Below are 17,504 nucleotides of genomic sequence, written 5' to 3' on the forward strand. Positions count from 1 at the left end.
TGCCGTGGAGCAACTAAGCCCGTGCACCACAACTACTGAGCCTGCGCTCTAGAGCCCACGAGCCACAACTACTGAGCCCACATGCCACAACTTCTGAAGCCCACGCGCCTAGAGCCCGTGCTCTGCAACAAGAGAAGCTACCACAATGAGAAGCCCGTGCACCGCAACGAAGAGTAGCCCCCACTCGCCACAACTAGAGAAAGCCCATGTGCAGCAACGAAGACCCAACACAGCCAAAAATAAATAAATAAAATAAATTAAAATTAAAAAAGAAACACCTGTTTTTTTTAAGAAAAAAAGGTTAAGATGGTAAATGTTATGTGTATTTTATCACAATTTTTTTTTTAAGTTTTTAATTAATTATTTATTTATTTTTGGCTGTGTTGGGTCTTCGTTTCTGTGCGAGGGCTTCCTCTAGCTGCGGCAAGCGGGGGCCACTCTTCATGGCGGTGCGCGGGCCTCTCACTATCACGGCCTCTCTTGTTGCGGAGCACAGGCTCCAGACGTGCAGGCTCAGTAGTTGTGGCTCACGGGCCTAGTTGCTCCACGGCATGTGGGATCTTCCCAGACCAGGGCCCAAACTCATGTCCCCTGCACTGGCAGGCAGAATCTCAACCACTGCACCACCAAGGAAGCCCCTGACAATTTTTAAATATAATTAAAAAAAAAAAAGAAGATACTGTATGGCTCTAGCCATGGAGAGTGACAGATGAAGGAAATGAATGTCCCTATTTTCTGTGATTTAGGAACTTCAGGCATATTTGAATAACTGATTCAGTATTTTCGAATAATAAAACTTTAAAATCTTCATTACAGTTAAGATGAATGTGACTGAGAGGAAAATCATATACACAGGTTCCACTGTGATGTATTTGTTGGGTAAAAGCAGTATATGGTTCTGTCTCATTTATCATAAAGCTTTTTTGGGATAGAGAGGGCAAAAGTGCTGAAACCCCAAGCAGGACTAAGGTGTATTTTCCTTTTTTACAGCTTCCTCTTTTTTCCATAGGGTTAATTAGCTCCACATGTTAATAGGTCTGAAACAAGCATCAGAATAGGTAAAGCCTGAAATTGACCATAAGGCTCAGCATCATTTGGACAGAGACCACAAGGAGTGTTGATGGAAAAAACCATTATTTTCTGTCACAGTGAATAAAGCAGCATTAAACATCCTTCACTCTCAATGCTCTTGGAGTTATTTTGGATTGGCAAAACACGGCCCAGGTACCACCACACTCCTCTGTAGCATCCACAGTGGATACCACTATTCCCTTTCCCACTGAGCTTGGCTGCAGCATCAGGATACTGATCAGAGTTCATTAGCACACTGGATGAAACCTCTCTGTCATCCATGGCAACTGATGTGCTGTATGCAAGGTCACTGCAACCCCTGTCCTGCCTCTCCATCTCTGGAACAATACAGATGATTCAGTTTGCATTATGCCACGTAACAGCTATTCAACTGCTGCCCTATCCTGACTACGAGCAGACAAGAGGCCACTTGAACCAATTTCAGATCAGCGAGAAAGAGCACTATAATTCCAACTTACAGTTTCAAGGCTCTTCTGGAACTCCAGAAGTTTAGCTTCGGCTTCCTCATAATTCTTGAAGAACATACACAGTTCATACATCTCCATTATGAATAGTAATGGGGACTCCTTTGAGGAAGAGTTTGAATGAAGTTAAAAATCCTGAAACTTAATCAATACTATATTCTCAATGAGTAATGCCAATATAAGAGAGGTTAAAGTAAAAAACAAAACAAAACAAAACAAAACTATTAATAACAGCTTTGTAGTAGAATGAAATCATATATATTAAAAAGAAGGGAAATTAAATTTATATTTCCTTTTGGAAAAAAGATACTCAGGCCAGGTACACCTACTCAACAGTCCATACTCCAGTCTATACTTGGTCCACTACACATGAGCAGGAGATGTTCCATTAGACGCTGCTAAGACATCTCTACATACACTCCTGGGTAATGGGCTCCACTGATCTGTTAACCTACTGCTTGTTTGTGGCATTAATCCATACATTTCCATCACTTCGGTGGGAGCTTTTTGGTCAGAGGATAGGAGTTTTAGAATTAGAGATTATGGATCTGAACCGTAAGTAAACCACTTACTAAAGTACTTTGAGACCGTGGGCATGTTAGTTAAGTTCTGTGAGCCTTGGTATATCACTCTGAGGATAAAATGAGGATAATATCACTTCATAACATTCTTCTAAAATATTACTTTATATAGGATTATTGTTAGAATTGACTAAAATAATATATATAAAGCACTTTGCTAAATAAATGATAGTTCTAATATCGTTATCTGTTGTTGGCTTAAAAAAAAAAATCCCAGAGATAGGAATAATTTTAAAAGCCAACGGGGGATATTCTGAAGTAACCCTTTTAAACTGAGGAAAGAAATGAACTAACACTACCTTAAAGAAAAGCTGGAAACCTCTGATGAGAGTTTTGCTCTTCTGCCATGTTAATAATGTCCTCCAGATGACTGAGAGGTCCTCAAGGTCCCAGGTATGGCCCTCCAGTGAGTCCTGAATGTGTCCCATTGCTTCAGCTGCAACACTGTGCTCCACAGAAGTGATGATCCAAACACAGAGGCAAGGAATAGCACTGGCGTCCTGCCAGTGGATAAGAACTTTTCAAAATAAGATAATGACTGCACATGGATTACTTGACTGCAGAAGCTTCCAGCAATGCTACAACTACAGATGGATATTTCCTGTTTAGAACAAGTCACCTCACTAAATTGGTTAAAATGACTTGAAAATCCTTCAAACATGAAACAAACTCTAATGAACAACCAAGGGACTGTTATAAACTGTCCTGCAGAGTATAGTAGGTCAAAAGGCCAAGAAACCGAGGGGATATATGTGGAGGTCAGGAAAGTACTAAGTATAAGAAAACAAGACTGTCCTCTACAGAACTGCTGATCAAGGGACTGTTCGGAGCATCCCTCCTTCCCTGCTCAAGACACAGAGGTGGTCGGTCCACCAAAGCATCCTTCTCTATGACTGCCAACCGGAAGCCAAGGCTCTGATCACTTAAGTTACTGAACATTAAGGCACAAGGAAATGCACTAGATGGCCTGAAGCCTAAGCTGGGGAAGCACAAAAAGTGGCAGTGACCTTGGAAACACATGCTAGGGCCTCACTGTCATCACCTCACATCCTCCCTGATTATCAGCCTTCCCTGTCTCTTCCCACTTTTTCTACTGCCCTCTGAGTCCCTAATGTAGGCTTCTCAAGATTCTCACCTGGACACATGAGGCCAGGACACTAAGGATTGGGGCCTGTTGTTTCACTGCTTCTGCCAGGAGCCAGCACCAGGAGTTTGGCACCTCTGAGCACTGAAGCAGAATTTCAAAGAAATCAGTCATCTCTACTTCGTTTCTTTGGAGTTCCTGCGGGGACTTGTTGCAGACTTGATCACTGTCCATTCTAGACTTGGACACTGAGGGCAAGTTCTCAAAAGCCAGTCTTAAGTGGTCTTGAAGAACAGGGCTGAAATACTGGAGAAGAGATTTCACCTAGAAAACATATTAGATGAGTGATGATCAAAAAAGACAACCAACTTCCAATTTCAGCTGGAGCTGAAAATGCTGGAGAAAAGCATAGGCAAAGTTCTTTCTCACCCTGAACTGTGTCAGAGGTGACCATATAATTTTACATAGTTGTTGTGTTTGAGTGAGTTTCCATATTCAATCTGGAGTCACAAAAACTCTTCCTTCAGCTCTTTAGTAGTAATGACTAGTCCTCTGAAGCCAACCCACTGGAATCTTAGTAAAAATAATAGTATCATAGCAAACAAAAGCCTAGGTATACACAACAGAAAGAACACTGTCTTCTGAGAAGTGTTCCAATTTCCGCTTCTTGAATAACTGGCAACAATCGGTGGCTTACCTCCTCTGGGTGGTAATTATGGAGTTGGCTGTGAATAATAAACTGTAACCAATCATTTGCTTTGGCACATTCTCTAAGGTAAGATGTGCTCAGTTTCAGATTGTGGAGCCTGCAGAATTGTACCACTAATGCCCACTGGCTGCTGGATTCACTGGATAACCTATAATTGGGAGTGGGGGTGGGGGGTTAAGAGGAAAAAAACTTGTTAAAATATAGTTTTAAACTGGAAACTTAGTAAAAAATAAACTACAGTATATTCTCTAAAAAGCCTTTCAACAAATACCAAATATTTATTAGACTGCTTTGGAAAAAAAAAAAAGGACTCTTTCACCCATAACGTACAATAATTTTCTTAGCATACTGGCAAAATTCATTCCTCATTTTATCGACCAAGTATCTATCAAACAGCTATGCACCATTGTTAGGAGAATTGAGAAAAATAGTCACTCAGAAATTGTCTGAGTGCTTAATTCTCTTGCATGATTCACTTTAGAGTATCAGAGCCCTGACAGGTGCCTGGGCTTCCTTGCTAAGGGGAGGGTACCTGCTGAGAAGGAAACTGTTGAGAACAGTCAGTGACAGGAGGTACATGAGAATGGTGCATTCCCAGGGTCGGGGTAGCTGGGTCAGCCCCAGCGGATAATAGCACAGAGGAAAGATGACATCAATGTATAAGGAGAGGGGCTTTCGTGGACAGATGGTCACCTCACCTTCCATTATCAACTGACATATATTAGCAAGAAAAAAATCAAGGACATCACTTAGAGTCAAATTTTGTGAGATCTATCCCGCTCCTTCTGAAATGATTTCAACATGTAACACTTAAGAGACTTCTCAGACCAGCAGCACAGTGGAGGAGACAAAGCTCTTCTCCACCTCTTGGAAACTCTATCTGTAAAGAGGGAATCATTATCTTCACCCTCCTTTTACTGATGGCAAGATGCAACTGAAATCTGTTATGTGCTCGATGAGTAAGAAGATAAGGTCTAGGGGCACTGGTGAAAACATGTGTTGGAAAAAAGACTAGGCAAACACAGATTGGAACAATAAAGCTTGCTAGAAAAGAGGCTGGGATCACAGCTCACAAACCTCTTTATTTCCTGCTGCTGAATGCTGTCCCATATACCTTCTTCTACGAGAACAAGCAATTCTTCTATGGTTGACTTTTCACCCATAGCCAGTTTAGATAGTTTTTCAGCTATAAGAAATATAAACAACAAAATATGGTCAAGAGGGCTTCCCTGGTGGCGCAGTGGTTGAGAATCTGCCTGCCAGATGCAGGGGACATGGGTTCGGGCCCTGGTCTGGGAGGATCCCACATGCCGTGGAGCAACTAGGCCCGTGAGCCACAACTACTGAGCCTGCGCGTCTGGAGCTTGTGCTCCGCAACGAGAGGCTGTGACTGTGAGAGGCCCGCGCACCGCGATGAAGAGTGGCCCCCGCTCGCCGCAACTAGAGAAAGCCCTCGCACAGAAACGAAGACCCAACACAGCCATAAATAAATAAATAAATAAATAGCTAGCATTCCCTTAAAAAAAATATATATATATATGGTCAAGAGAAAAGGTCAGGAACTAGGCAGTTCTGTTTGAAGAGTGTGGCCCAGAGACATTTCAGAAACCCATTAAAGGGCCCAATAATGTGAGATAAAGTGTAAAAAATTCTGCAGAAAAAGGATGAAACAGAAGATAACTGTTTCCTCCCCAACCACTCACAATTCAATGCCTTAGACCTATTTGTCCCTTGTCCTCTCAACAAAACAAATGACATAAAGGTGCTGTACCTAGAGACTCTCTGATAAAGTTGTACTGAGCATCTTCATTTCTATACGTGTAGCTCAAAATTATATTGGCCACTTTCATATCAACTCTGAGCTTGAGGCTGTCGAGGCCAAGCAGTTCTAAGAAACAAACACAGGCAGCTCCTATTGAAGGTATGTGGAAGGAGGAGAGCCCTAAAACATAGGCTTCATTGCCTACTTGCTGGATCCTGAAAAAGAAAGGAATCAAAATCACATGAGCATGTGAAAATTTTTTCTCACCAGGAAAAGCGGATTGAATTACATCAGTGATACTTGCAGCGTCAGACGCATGCGATTTTTGACTTCCTCCCCCTTCCCTTTTTCACCCCTTGTGTACATCCATTTAGGTTCTTGGTAGCTTTTAGTCACCTTCCGGCTCCATAGCCCCCTATTCCCTTGTATTTTACCTTCTCCTAAAACGCCTACTCATAGTCCAAATTATTTTTGCTTCCAACTTTATTCAGGGAACATGGAATAGAACTTATGAAAGACTACCAACTTATGATCTTATTGTGAGTATGTACACGAACTACCAAGAAAATTAATGCCACCTAAAATTTGACATCATAAAGCACATACATTTTAAATGACTCATATATGTACTTTTACATGAACAGGAAAATTTCGAGGACCATGTTTATATACTATGTAGAATGAAGATGAGAGAATGAGGGACTTTTCTCTTTCATTTTTCACCCTTCTGACCTACTTAAATATTTTAACATAAAGATGCATTACTTTGTTAACTATAAAACAATAAATCTGTATTTAGCTGCTGATTATATCAAATACTCCTCCCAATTCTGTGCTTTATAAAAGTGAATTATAAAAGACCAAGATCTTAAATACAGAATTCACATCTCACTATAGAATTCCCTCTTTATAATAAGCGCTAACATTTGGCAAGCTCCTGGATCATTATTTTAAAACATGGTTTTCAGATATATTTATTATCTTATTTAAAATATATTTTAATCTTTTTTCCCTGGCGGTCCAGTGGTTAGGACTCCATGCTTCTACCGCAGGGAGCATGGGTTCAATCCCTGGTGGGGGAACTAAGATCCCGCAAACTGCATGGCGCGGGCCAAAATACAAACAAACAAACAAACAAAAAACACAAAAGACAAGCTAAATGCCAAAAACCTGGGATATACAGAAAAGCACAAATGAAAAAATACATATATATATAATTCCCCAGTCAAATATAATTACTAACTGTGGTATGTTTCCAATAGGTTTTTTATATGCATTTATATGCATGTGTAAAAGTACACAGATATGCCTTTTATTAAGAGTACAAATTATGTCTTAAATACTCACAGCTGCTTGGGGGTCTTGCTCTTGATTAATTCCTGAACCAGAAAAGTACCAAACGCAAATGATGGTCGTCCATGATGTAAATAATAAGCAAAATTCAGACGTTCTACTATAGCATATTTATTAACCAGGTCAGGGCTAGAGAAATGTGGGAGCTGACTCGCTGCATCTGGGGGGAAAGTGAAGCAGTATTAATCCTCTGCACCTCACCGTGATTAATTTCAGATCTGCACGTGGAAAACTCTACTCTGCAATGGTAAAAGAAAACTGGTTGCTATAATCATTTTGTACCACTGTGTATCACTTTGAACCACCAAGATGTAATAATTTTAATGTGTGGAGGTAGCCCTCATTTTATACAAAAATGTGTACCTGAGAAGTTGCATAAAAACTTATAAACTATGCTTTTCCCCTACTGAACTTACTTGTTATTTTAGATGCTTTAATTTTATATCTGATGATCCATTAAGTTCACAGTGGCAATAACCCTTTAACTACAATCTCTCTGCTAATGATTTGCAAATGTAGCTTTTAAATTCATTCATGCAGCTCACTGCACAATGAAATCTCTTCGTCTCGTATTTATATGAATCCTCTATTCACCAAGGCCAACTCACTGTACCTCTCTCCAACAAATACTCTGAGAACATCCTTTTCTCCATATTAATACCCTCCTAATAAACTTTTGTTATCACTACCTGTACTTTCTGATGTTGGAGTCATAGAGCACCTTATTATCTACATCATGATACCATCTTTCCAAGACCAGCAGAGTAGTTCAAAGTTCCTCTGTGCCCACGAAAAAAGCAGAAAAAATTTTTTTTGGTCTTTTTAGAAAAATACGAAGTCAAAAGATATTTGGATGTGAAAAGTTGGTATGAAATAAAGTTAGGGCTTGATAGGAACAGTGAACTGCTTCTTAACCACTTCCTACCTATTAAAAAAATGAGACAAAACAACATTTTGAACTGCTAACAGTGTATCTGCTCTTATTTCCAAAGTTCAAAGCTTATTTCTGAAATAAAGTTGTATCCCTCCCATGGAATTCCAAGGACGTTTTATATTGTGACTTAGCTCTTATTAAAAAAACAGGACTTGAAGACTTTAGAGGAGTCTGTCATCTTACAAAGCTATTACTTAAAAGTATACCTCCTTCGAGATTAAAAAACTGTCACACGCCTTATCTGTATTCTTTGTAAGATCAGAGTGACTCTGGTAACTTACAATTACATATAAAACCATTCATTCATTCAATATTTGCTGAGTTCATATAAAGCTGAACGAACAAACTTGAGTTTTTATTCAAATAAGACCCTGATTAGTGGTTTGGTGGCTAGTATGGAGATTTTGTATAAGAGAAAATTCTACCTGAAGAGAAATTTTTCTCTGGCCTGCTGCAGAAGCCAAATCACCACGCAGGTGCCTTGTGGCCACTTTCAGTGGTAAAACCATATGATAAAAGAAGTCAACATTCTAATTAAATACAACTCTCCAATTTTAAAAATCCGTATTATGTCTTCATGATAATTGTTTCATTTAATTTGTGCTTTATTTCCTCAAATATGTTTTAAACTTCTAAAAATCAGGCAGGGAACATGCCTTCAACTTCCTCTGTGTACCCAGTAGAGAGCTCCATCTCCACCAGGGCCTCAGGACTCTGGCTAACTGATGGAGTTGGAGCCATTAGAACAGTACAGGGGATTCTGTCTACTCTCCAGTAACCTCACTGAGATTAGAATGAGTATTTTCACTTGAAAATGCAATAGGCACTACTTTATCCTGCACTGAACAAATATCGATTGAATATCTATTATAGGCCCAGCACTGCACTAGGCACTAGGTAAATTCAATATATTGAAATTTGAACTTATAAAAGTGACACACTAGAAAATGCACTTTTACATAAGTCAATAAATATTTACAGGGTATATATTATGCGAAAAGTACTAATTTGAAGCCTCCTTTAGAGTAATATAGGCAGAGGCACCACAGGTAATATGATATTAAAGGCTAATTCAAAATGAATAAGTAAAAAGAAAATAGAAAAAGCAGAGTTTAAGAACAGCACAAAAAAAAATCCGGGGAAGTTTTATGGTCTAGAGAGGATGGCAGTGTGTGCGCATCTGGTGCTTACCACGTGTCAGGAACTGCAAGAGCTTTTTAGATGCCTTGTCTCCTTTCATTCTCATGTAACATGTGAGGTGGACACTGTCACTTACCTTATTTTATAGAAAACTGAAGAGAAGTTAAATCAGTTGCCCAAGGTCATACAGCTATTACATGGTAGAGCCAGGATTTGTCTAATGCCAATACCTATGCTCTTAACCTTTATAATACTATAGTGCAAGTGAACAAGAATTTTTGGAAAGGGAGAAATTTAAGCAGGTCTATATTACATTCCCCAGCAAGTAAAGCACTAGTGACCTCATACAGCTTCCTAGAAAATGTTTTCCATCAAAACTACCATGAGGTATCACCTTACTATGGTCAGAATGGCCATCATAAAAAGTCTAAAAATAATAAATGCTGGAGAGGGTGTGGAGAAAAAGGAACCCTTCTACACTGTTGGGGAGAATGTAAATTGGTACAGCCACTATGGAAAACAGTATGGAGGTTCCTTAAAAAACTAAAAGTAGAGCTACTATATGATCCAGCAATCCCACTCCTGGGCATATATCCAGAGAAAGCCATAATTTGAAAAGATACATGCACCCCAATGGTCACTGCAGCACTATTTACAATAGCCAGGACATGGAAGCAACCTAAATGCCCATCAACAGAGGATTGGATAAAGAAGATGTGGTACATATATGTATAATGGAATATTACTCAGCCATAAAAAAGAATGAAATAATGCCATTTGCAGCAACATGGATGGACCCAGAGATTGTCATACTGAGTGAAATAAGTCAGACAGAGAAAAACGAATATCATATGATATTGCTTATATGTGGAATCTTAAAAAAAGGGCATAAATGAACTTATCTACAAAACAGAAACAGAGTTACAGATGTAGAAAACAAACTTATGGTTACCAGGGGGTAACTGGCAGGGGAGGGTGGGGAGGGATAAATTGGAAGATTGGGATTGACATATACACACTACTATATATAAAACAGATAACTAAGAAGGACCTACTGTATAGCACAGGGAACTCCACTCAATACTCTGTAAAGGCCTGTATGGGAAAAGAATCTAAGAAAGAGTGGATATATGTATAAAAGATTTACTTTGCTGTACACCCGAAACTAACACAACATTGTAAATCAACTATACCACAAATTAAAAAAAAAAAAAAAGGCCGGGTGGAGGGTACATTGCTGTTCATTTTATTATTTTTACCATACATTTACATTATATATACTCTTCTATATATGTTTCAGAATGTAAAAGCCAACCTAAGGAAGGGCATCATATATCCAGTGAGAGCTTTGTGTGTTTTTTTTTAATATCCTCCATAGCTGATTCAACATAGAGAGTGTCTTGATATTATTTATGAGAATAAAGGATAAATATAAGTGGGAAAAAAAAAAAAAGATCCAGCAATCCCACTCCTGGGCATATATCCAGAGAAAACTATAATCAGAAAAGATACAAGCACCCCAAAGTTCACTGCAGCACTATTTACAATAGCCAAGACATAGAAGCAACCTAGATGTCCATCAGCAGATAAATGAATAAAGAAGATGTGAGATATATATATATATATATATATATATATATATATATATATAATTATACTGAGCCATAAAAAAGAAATAATGCCATCTGCAGCAACAGGGATGGACCTAGAGATTATCATACTAAGTGAAATAAGTCAAACAAAGACAAATATCATATGATATAGCTTATATGTGGAATCTAAATAAATGATATAAATGAACTTATTTACAAAACAGAAAGAGACTCACAGACACAGAAGACAAACTTATGGTTATCAAAGGGGAAAGGGTGGGGAAGGATAAGTTAGGAGGTTGGGATTAACATATACATACTATTATATATAAAACGGATAACCAACAGTGACCTACTGTATAGCACAGGGCACTATATTCAATATTTTGTAATAACCTATAAGGGAAAAGAATCAGAGAAAGAATATATATACAACTGAATCACTGTGCTGTACACCTGAAACTAACACAATACTATAAATCAACGATACTTCAATTAAAAAAAAAGAAAATGTTTTCCAGTGGAATGTGCCTTTATTTTTAAAATAGAAAGCAGGGGGGAAACTAGGCTGGTTTTACATAAATGAACTTCTGTCAACACTGCTGAAATGCTTCTAAAGCAAGAAGAATCCATAATGACTTACCTCCTATAGTCAGTGTGTTGGCAGACTGCCAGCCAAACAATCTGCTAGGATCAAAGGGCAATAATGACTGAAAAAGGGGAAAAGTCAAATCAGAGTTAAAAGTTAATTGATTCTAAAGCGAAGTAAACAAAACCATATGAAAGAGCTTCACAGGCAGTCTGCTTCCCTTCTTCAGGGCAATTAAAAACTTTTATCTTTCTAGACATAAATTCTTTGAACACAGAGCATATGAGACATTTTTCTACTTTAATAAAAATAGAACTGGCTATGTTCCTTTTAAAGACTCTCCGCACTTCAAACTATGCCTGCAAAATACACTCTCTTTTGGTAGAACCAGCATCAATTATAATGTAAAAATGGGCTTTAGAAGTCCTTTGGAATCAAAAGGCAAGAGGACTAAGAGGCAAGAAAATGTTACCACGTAAATACAACAAGGTGTGCTGAGGCAGGTCAGGAAAGAGTGAGACAACTAGATCAAGGGTTAAAGGAATGTGATGACCAAACCATCAATAACAACAGCAAAGAAAAAACAGCCGACTAAGATCAGGACAGTCAGAAAAGGTTTGAGAGCAAGGAGCACTGGCTGTTTTGAAATCTGTAGGCCAAAGGTTTAGCAAAGACAGTAAGTAGATGGTGGGAGGGATATAGGAGACGACAGAACTCTTAGGCCAAGATCTGGATGGCTAAGAAAAGAGCAGCTTTAATTTTATTTATGTATTTATGTATGCATGTATGTATTTATTTATTCTTAGTTCCCAGACCAGGGATTGAACCTGGGCCATGGCAGTGAAAGTGCCAAGTCCTAACCACTGGACAGCCATAGAATTCCAAAGCAGCTTTAATTTTAAATTAAGGGAGACTCTTGTGGTCTATTAAGGAAGGAATACTTTGCCTAAAATAACAGGACTAAAAAATTGCATCAGTCAACCTGAAAACAGAACAAAGAACAACCTGAAACCGCTTATGTTTTAGGCTGATTGAATCCACTTTAGGTAGTAAAACTATGTTTTTATATAATCTACTTATATCTAGTTTATATACCAATGTTACTCAAAGTGCTGGTCTGCAATGAGATAAGAAGCTTGTGATAAATATAAATCTAGCTTACTGCTTCCTTCTTTGAGAAAGTCTTGCTACATAAAAACAAAACAAAACAAAACAAAACAAACGAACCAAAAAAAAAAACCCAACTCTGCTGACACATACCAGCAACAAGCAGTTCACGGACTGGCACCTGCCTGGGGACCACATTTTTAAGTAGCACCAGCAGTCTGTACCCTAAAAAGTTTTCACATTAGAGTAAGAGAGGTTTTGTACCTTTATAGGATTATAGAGTTTAGATTGAACTGAAGACACTATAGGAATATTTGTACCCAGGAAAAAAAGCAAAGGCCTTTTGAAATGAGAAATGAGCAAAAGGTGTCCTTAATTGAGGATCCCTGGATAGGTTTCAGGGAATCTGTGAATTCCTCTGAAATATAAGCAAAATTATGTGCAACTTTTCTGGGTAGAGAGTTCACAGCTCTCTCATATTTTTTTTTTTAATTTATTGTTTTTGGCTGCATCAGGTCTTGGTTGCGGCACATGGGCTCTCTAGTTGTGGCACATGGGCTGCTCTCTACTTGAGGCGCACGGGCTCTGTAGTTGCGTCACACGGGCTTAGCTGACCGTGCGGCATGTGGGATCTTAGTTCCCTGACCAGGGATCAAACCTGCATCTCCTGCATTGGAAGGCGGATTCTTAACCACTGGACCACCAGGGAAGTCTCTCACATTCTTAAAGAGGTCTTTGTCCTAAACGTGACTTAAATAAATAGACAGCCTTATTCACTGAGAAGAGACAGAAATTATCAGTGGTAGAATGAAGCAGCTTTCAATGAAAGTAGCAGACAAATATGCTGGCCAACTATCTGTCTGCTCTCAGTTCCATTTCTACCTTTCCCATGTTCTGCCCTGAATTGCAGAGAACTGCATTTCCCAAACTCACTTGCCCTCTGGCTACCAGATAGGTTTAGCCATGAGAGACAACATGGGAGATTAAAGGTGGGAAGAGGGGAGAAACCAAGATATTTTCCCCTTCTTTGTTTTCTAGGGCATCTCTTGCATGGTTCCAGCCCTACCCTCTCGTCCCAGCTCCCAGTAGGTAGCCCGGTTGTGATTTTAGCTCCCAGAGAGGCTCCAGCTGTTGGGTTCAGACACCACCACTTTCTTGCAGCCTTAGGGGGTGTTGACTGCTTCCTTCTTTGTTAATTTTTGGGTTGTCTCATCATCACACGTTTGGTTTCTCCATGTTGCTATCATTCTGTGTAAGTAATTCCCTATATTAAATGGCTTCCATTTGGAAGACCCACAGTGGTTCCTGTTTTCCTGGCTGAACGCTGACTGATACTCCTAAATACTGTACCTGAATCAGGTGGTAGAGTGTAATATCTGGTGGCAGGACACTAGGGGCAGTGTACTGTGGGAAGAGAGCAGTTTTAAGCTTAGGGTAAGGAGTTAATGCCATCTTCAGTAGCTGGGGATCTACTTTCTTCACACAGTTCTCATTTTCTTCATTCTGAACAACCTAAATAAAAAGATAACATGGTATAGAATAATGTTTTTCTCTTCTCCAAATTTAAGTCCTTTCTTCATAAGTAGCCTGTGAAACAAGATTAGCTTGATATAATAGGTGGTAGTGAAAACAGCACTGGACAAGAGGTCAGTAGCCAACAGTTCCAGTTCTGGTTCTAAGACAAACTAGCTGTATGACCTTGGGCTAGATATTTAATATCAGGCAGACTTCAGTTTCCTCACCTACAGAATTAGAAAGTTCAGCTAGATCAGTGGTTTTCAAACTGCATAAGGAAAAGCTGTTTTAAAAAAGGCTCTGCTACTACAATATTTAAAAATTTTAGATATTAAATAGTAAATATTTTACAAGATAAAAACCTATTAGACTAGATGACTCTTAGGTCCTTTCCTCTCAGGTCTCAAGTTATTCTGACTGATTTCTGACAGGTGATCAAAAACAGAAGAATAAATAACCATGAAGTTAAGGTATACTGCAACAATCTAAAAGAGGTGGTATTAAATTAAGCTAGCATCAGTAACAAATTTTTGCAGATTAGATGTTTAACAGCATTCTTAAGTTCCCTCTAACCAGCCACACTATACTTTCAAAAAAGCAGAGATGGGCAACTTTTCACTGGATTCCTCAAGAGTATTTAAGGGCAGCTAAAAATTACGATTTCCTTTTTAACTCTCAAAGACGTCAAATAACAGAGAATAATTCCCAAGTCACAGATTTAAAGTATACTTACTCCAAGGAGCAATTAGATCTTGAGTCTATCCTGAAAACAAACCTGGAGTATTAGAGAACAAATAAACGGGAAAAAAATCGCTATACAACATTCAGTCGCCCCTTGGTATCCACAGGGGATTGGTTCCAAGACCCCCACAGATGCCGAAATCCAAGGATGTTCAAGTCCCTCATATAAATACTGTAGTACAGTCAGCCCTCCATATCTGTGGATGCAGAATCCCCGAATATGGAGGGCTGACTATAGCAGTCTCCTTTCAACTTGAGAGGATATGATATAAAGTTTAAAAATTCACCCTTGTTTTATGCTCTTTAATCTAATGAAATACTTGTAAGTGGTCATATTTTAATATCAACTGAGATCTAGAAAATCCACCGATATTTCTGCTAAATTTAAAATCAGTCCTATTTTGCCATAACAGGTAGAAGTGCTGTCCATACCTGGCTGACGCCCCCAGGGGCATACATTGTGGTAGCAAGGGCCAGGAGGGTATGTCCTTCCAATAGCATACTGCTTACACTGGCCTGGTTGCTGGGAATAAGTATCTGAGCATTTGCAAGGCTAGCCTGGAAGATCAGTTTGGGATCTGAAAAATAAGAGAGTACATTTTTCTCCTTGAGAGAGAGAAATACTAAACTAAGGATTACATAATTCTGAGAAAGAAAATTAATTTTTAACTCTATCCACAGTAAGAAGGATTTTCTAAGTTTAAGAGCAATGGGAAAACGTCACAAAGGGAAAAAAAGAACGATTTGTCCACATAAAAATAAAAACTTCCATTCAAACAAAGAAAATTGAAAGGTAGTAATGAACAAGGGGAAAAATCAACAACAGATGACAACCTAACAATTAATGCCTTCAACAAAGCGCTCATATCAATACAAAAGCCCAAAATACTGACTGTAACAGATAAATGGACAAAAGAAATAACCATTTTACAAACAAGGAAATATAAATGTCTGACACATAAAATTATATAATTCATTAGCAATAAAGAAATGCAAATTAAAATAGTAATTAGATGCCATACATCACCTATCAAATCAGCAATGATATTTAAAAATATTCATCCTCAAGCACAGAGCTGGTCAGCGTGCATAGAAGCTGGGACTTACAGAAAAGAATGGTATAACCCTCCTGGAAAGCAATCTAGCCTTATATCAAGAACCTTCAAAATGCATATAACCCCAGACCCAGGAATTTTATATCCAGGAACCCATCTGTACTAAGGAAATAATCTGAAACAAGCACAAAAATTTTAAGTTCAAATATACTCAAGATTATTATTTATAATAGGAAAAACTGAAAACAGCCTTAATGTCAAAAAATGAGAGGATAGTAAATTAAATAAGACTATTTCTATACAATGAAATATTATGTAGACATAAAATGGTCATTGTCTCTAAGAACATAGGAAAATTCTTATGTTATAATTACTGTATGAAAAAACGCAATATACAAATACATAGATGTTTCTGGTTATATCCCTAGCACTTACAGACTGTCAAAAGGTAGGGGATAAATAAATATTTGCTGGATGAATGAAATACAATACTGACTAGGTTTAAAAAAAGTATAGAGAAAATAACCAGAACAAAATATATTAAAATATATCCAGAGTTCCCTATGGATAGTTATCTTCCTGTTCACGTAGGCTGTCTACCTACTGAGGTGTTATCTTGATAGTTGTCTGTGGCTTCCTTTTTTATTATTATTATTTTTTAACAATGAAACATGTTACTTTATGATCACCAGAAAAATAAAACAAAACCAAAAAAACCTCAACCCACATTATGAAAAAAATTATTCATGAGGAAAGAAACCGGGCATTACATAAAAGTGAAAGATTGGCTGTTGACATTCCTTGCCTATGTTAAGGCGTTGGCCTGTCCCCTTTCCTGACCCTCTAGAATAACAACCACTAAGCCCTCAGGGGTCACAGGGTTTTTCTACCTGATTATAACCAGAGCAAGGCTCTCCATCACTGGCTCCACTAGAGAAGACACAACAATCCCACATATACGATGGATTTATTTTCACTCCAATTGGAGTTCCTTACTAAAAGATTCAGGGCAGCCATTTGGAAGACAGACCACCTCCTCATGGAAACAGGCTGTCAGTCTACCAAAGAGCAGGAACCTGTGATCAACTGGTAGGACAGGAGATGACCAGCATAACCACACATGCTATCTGCTCCGAGTCTGGTTTTCTTCACTGTCAAGAGGCTAACATTTTTGGTCTTTTGCTTTTTAAATAAAGCTTGAGTCTAGATTATGGTCAAATATTTGTCTACAGCTAGACAGTTTATTCAAAGAGTTCGCAATTTAAATTCCATTCAACAGACCAGTTATTTATCCAAAGCAAGTTTTGTTATTTAATACAATACACCCATACCTGTTAAATTACTGGAAACTTGTCGACACTGAACTAAAAATTCAAACCAAGGGTGAGCTTCATGTAATTCTTTTTTTTCCAAAAAGGGACAATTTGGAGGACTAAGTCTGTATATAAAACAAACAAACAAAAAAACTATCTGATTAACACAGAGGATAAGACAGACAATTACAACCATGTTTGCTCAGGTGATAACTAGCATTAAAAAAAAAAAGAACTTTGTAATTAAAAAGTAAATATAACACAATATAATCCCAGTCTTGTGTTGTGTTTTACATATGCCTTATGATCTGGAAATAGAGAACTTTAGAGACAGGGATAATATCACTTAAAATGTATTTCCTACCATGATGAAATTTTACCAACTCTGTATAAGATTACCAGATATCTTTGCACTTGAAGATACGTTGTATTGTTTTTTTTTTTTTTTTTTTTTAACAACAAAAGCTCTTTAG

The 17,504-nt window shown here is 38.2% G+C and overlaps 1 protein-coding gene across 3 annotated transcripts in view; it reads right to left on the reverse strand.

Annotated features, from left to right (window-relative positions):
- The window catches only part of SPG11 (SPG11 vesicle trafficking associated, spatacsin), an 88,370-nt gene that overhangs the window by 30,554 nt on the left and 40,312 nt on the right, over positions 1–17,504 (reverse strand). For all 3 annotated transcript variants that reach the window (XR_014260637.1, XM_082450057.1, XM_082450056.1), the window contains exons 17-27: positions 17,050–17,156; positions 15,096–15,241; positions 13,758–13,919; positions 11,355–11,421; positions 7,040–7,205; positions 5,702–5,907; positions 5,008–5,116; positions 3,919–4,078; positions 3,273–3,545; positions 2,437–2,637; positions 1,551–1,658 (exon numbers count right to left, since the gene is read on the reverse strand). Coding sequence is in view for 2 of the 3 variants with exons in the window: in XM_082450057.1 (XP_082306183.1) it covers positions 1,551–1,658; positions 2,437–2,637; positions 3,273–3,545; positions 3,919–4,078; positions 5,008–5,116; positions 5,702–5,907; positions 7,040–7,205; positions 11,355–11,421; positions 13,758–13,919; positions 15,096–15,241; positions 17,050–17,156 (1,705 nt within the window). In the remaining variant the exon portion in view is untranslated. The remainder of the gene's footprint in view (positions 1–1,550; positions 1,659–2,436; positions 2,638–3,272; positions 3,546–3,918; positions 4,079–5,007; positions 5,117–5,701; positions 5,908–7,039; positions 7,206–11,354; positions 11,422–13,757; positions 13,920–15,095; positions 15,242–17,049; positions 17,157–17,504) is intronic.

The sequence above is a fragment of the Balaenoptera physalus genome (assembly GCF_965194825.1).
Source record: "Balaenoptera physalus genome assembly, chromosome: 2".
NCBI classification, from domain to species: domain Eukaryota; kingdom Metazoa; phylum Chordata; class Mammalia; order Artiodactyla; family Balaenopteridae; genus Balaenoptera; species Balaenoptera physalus.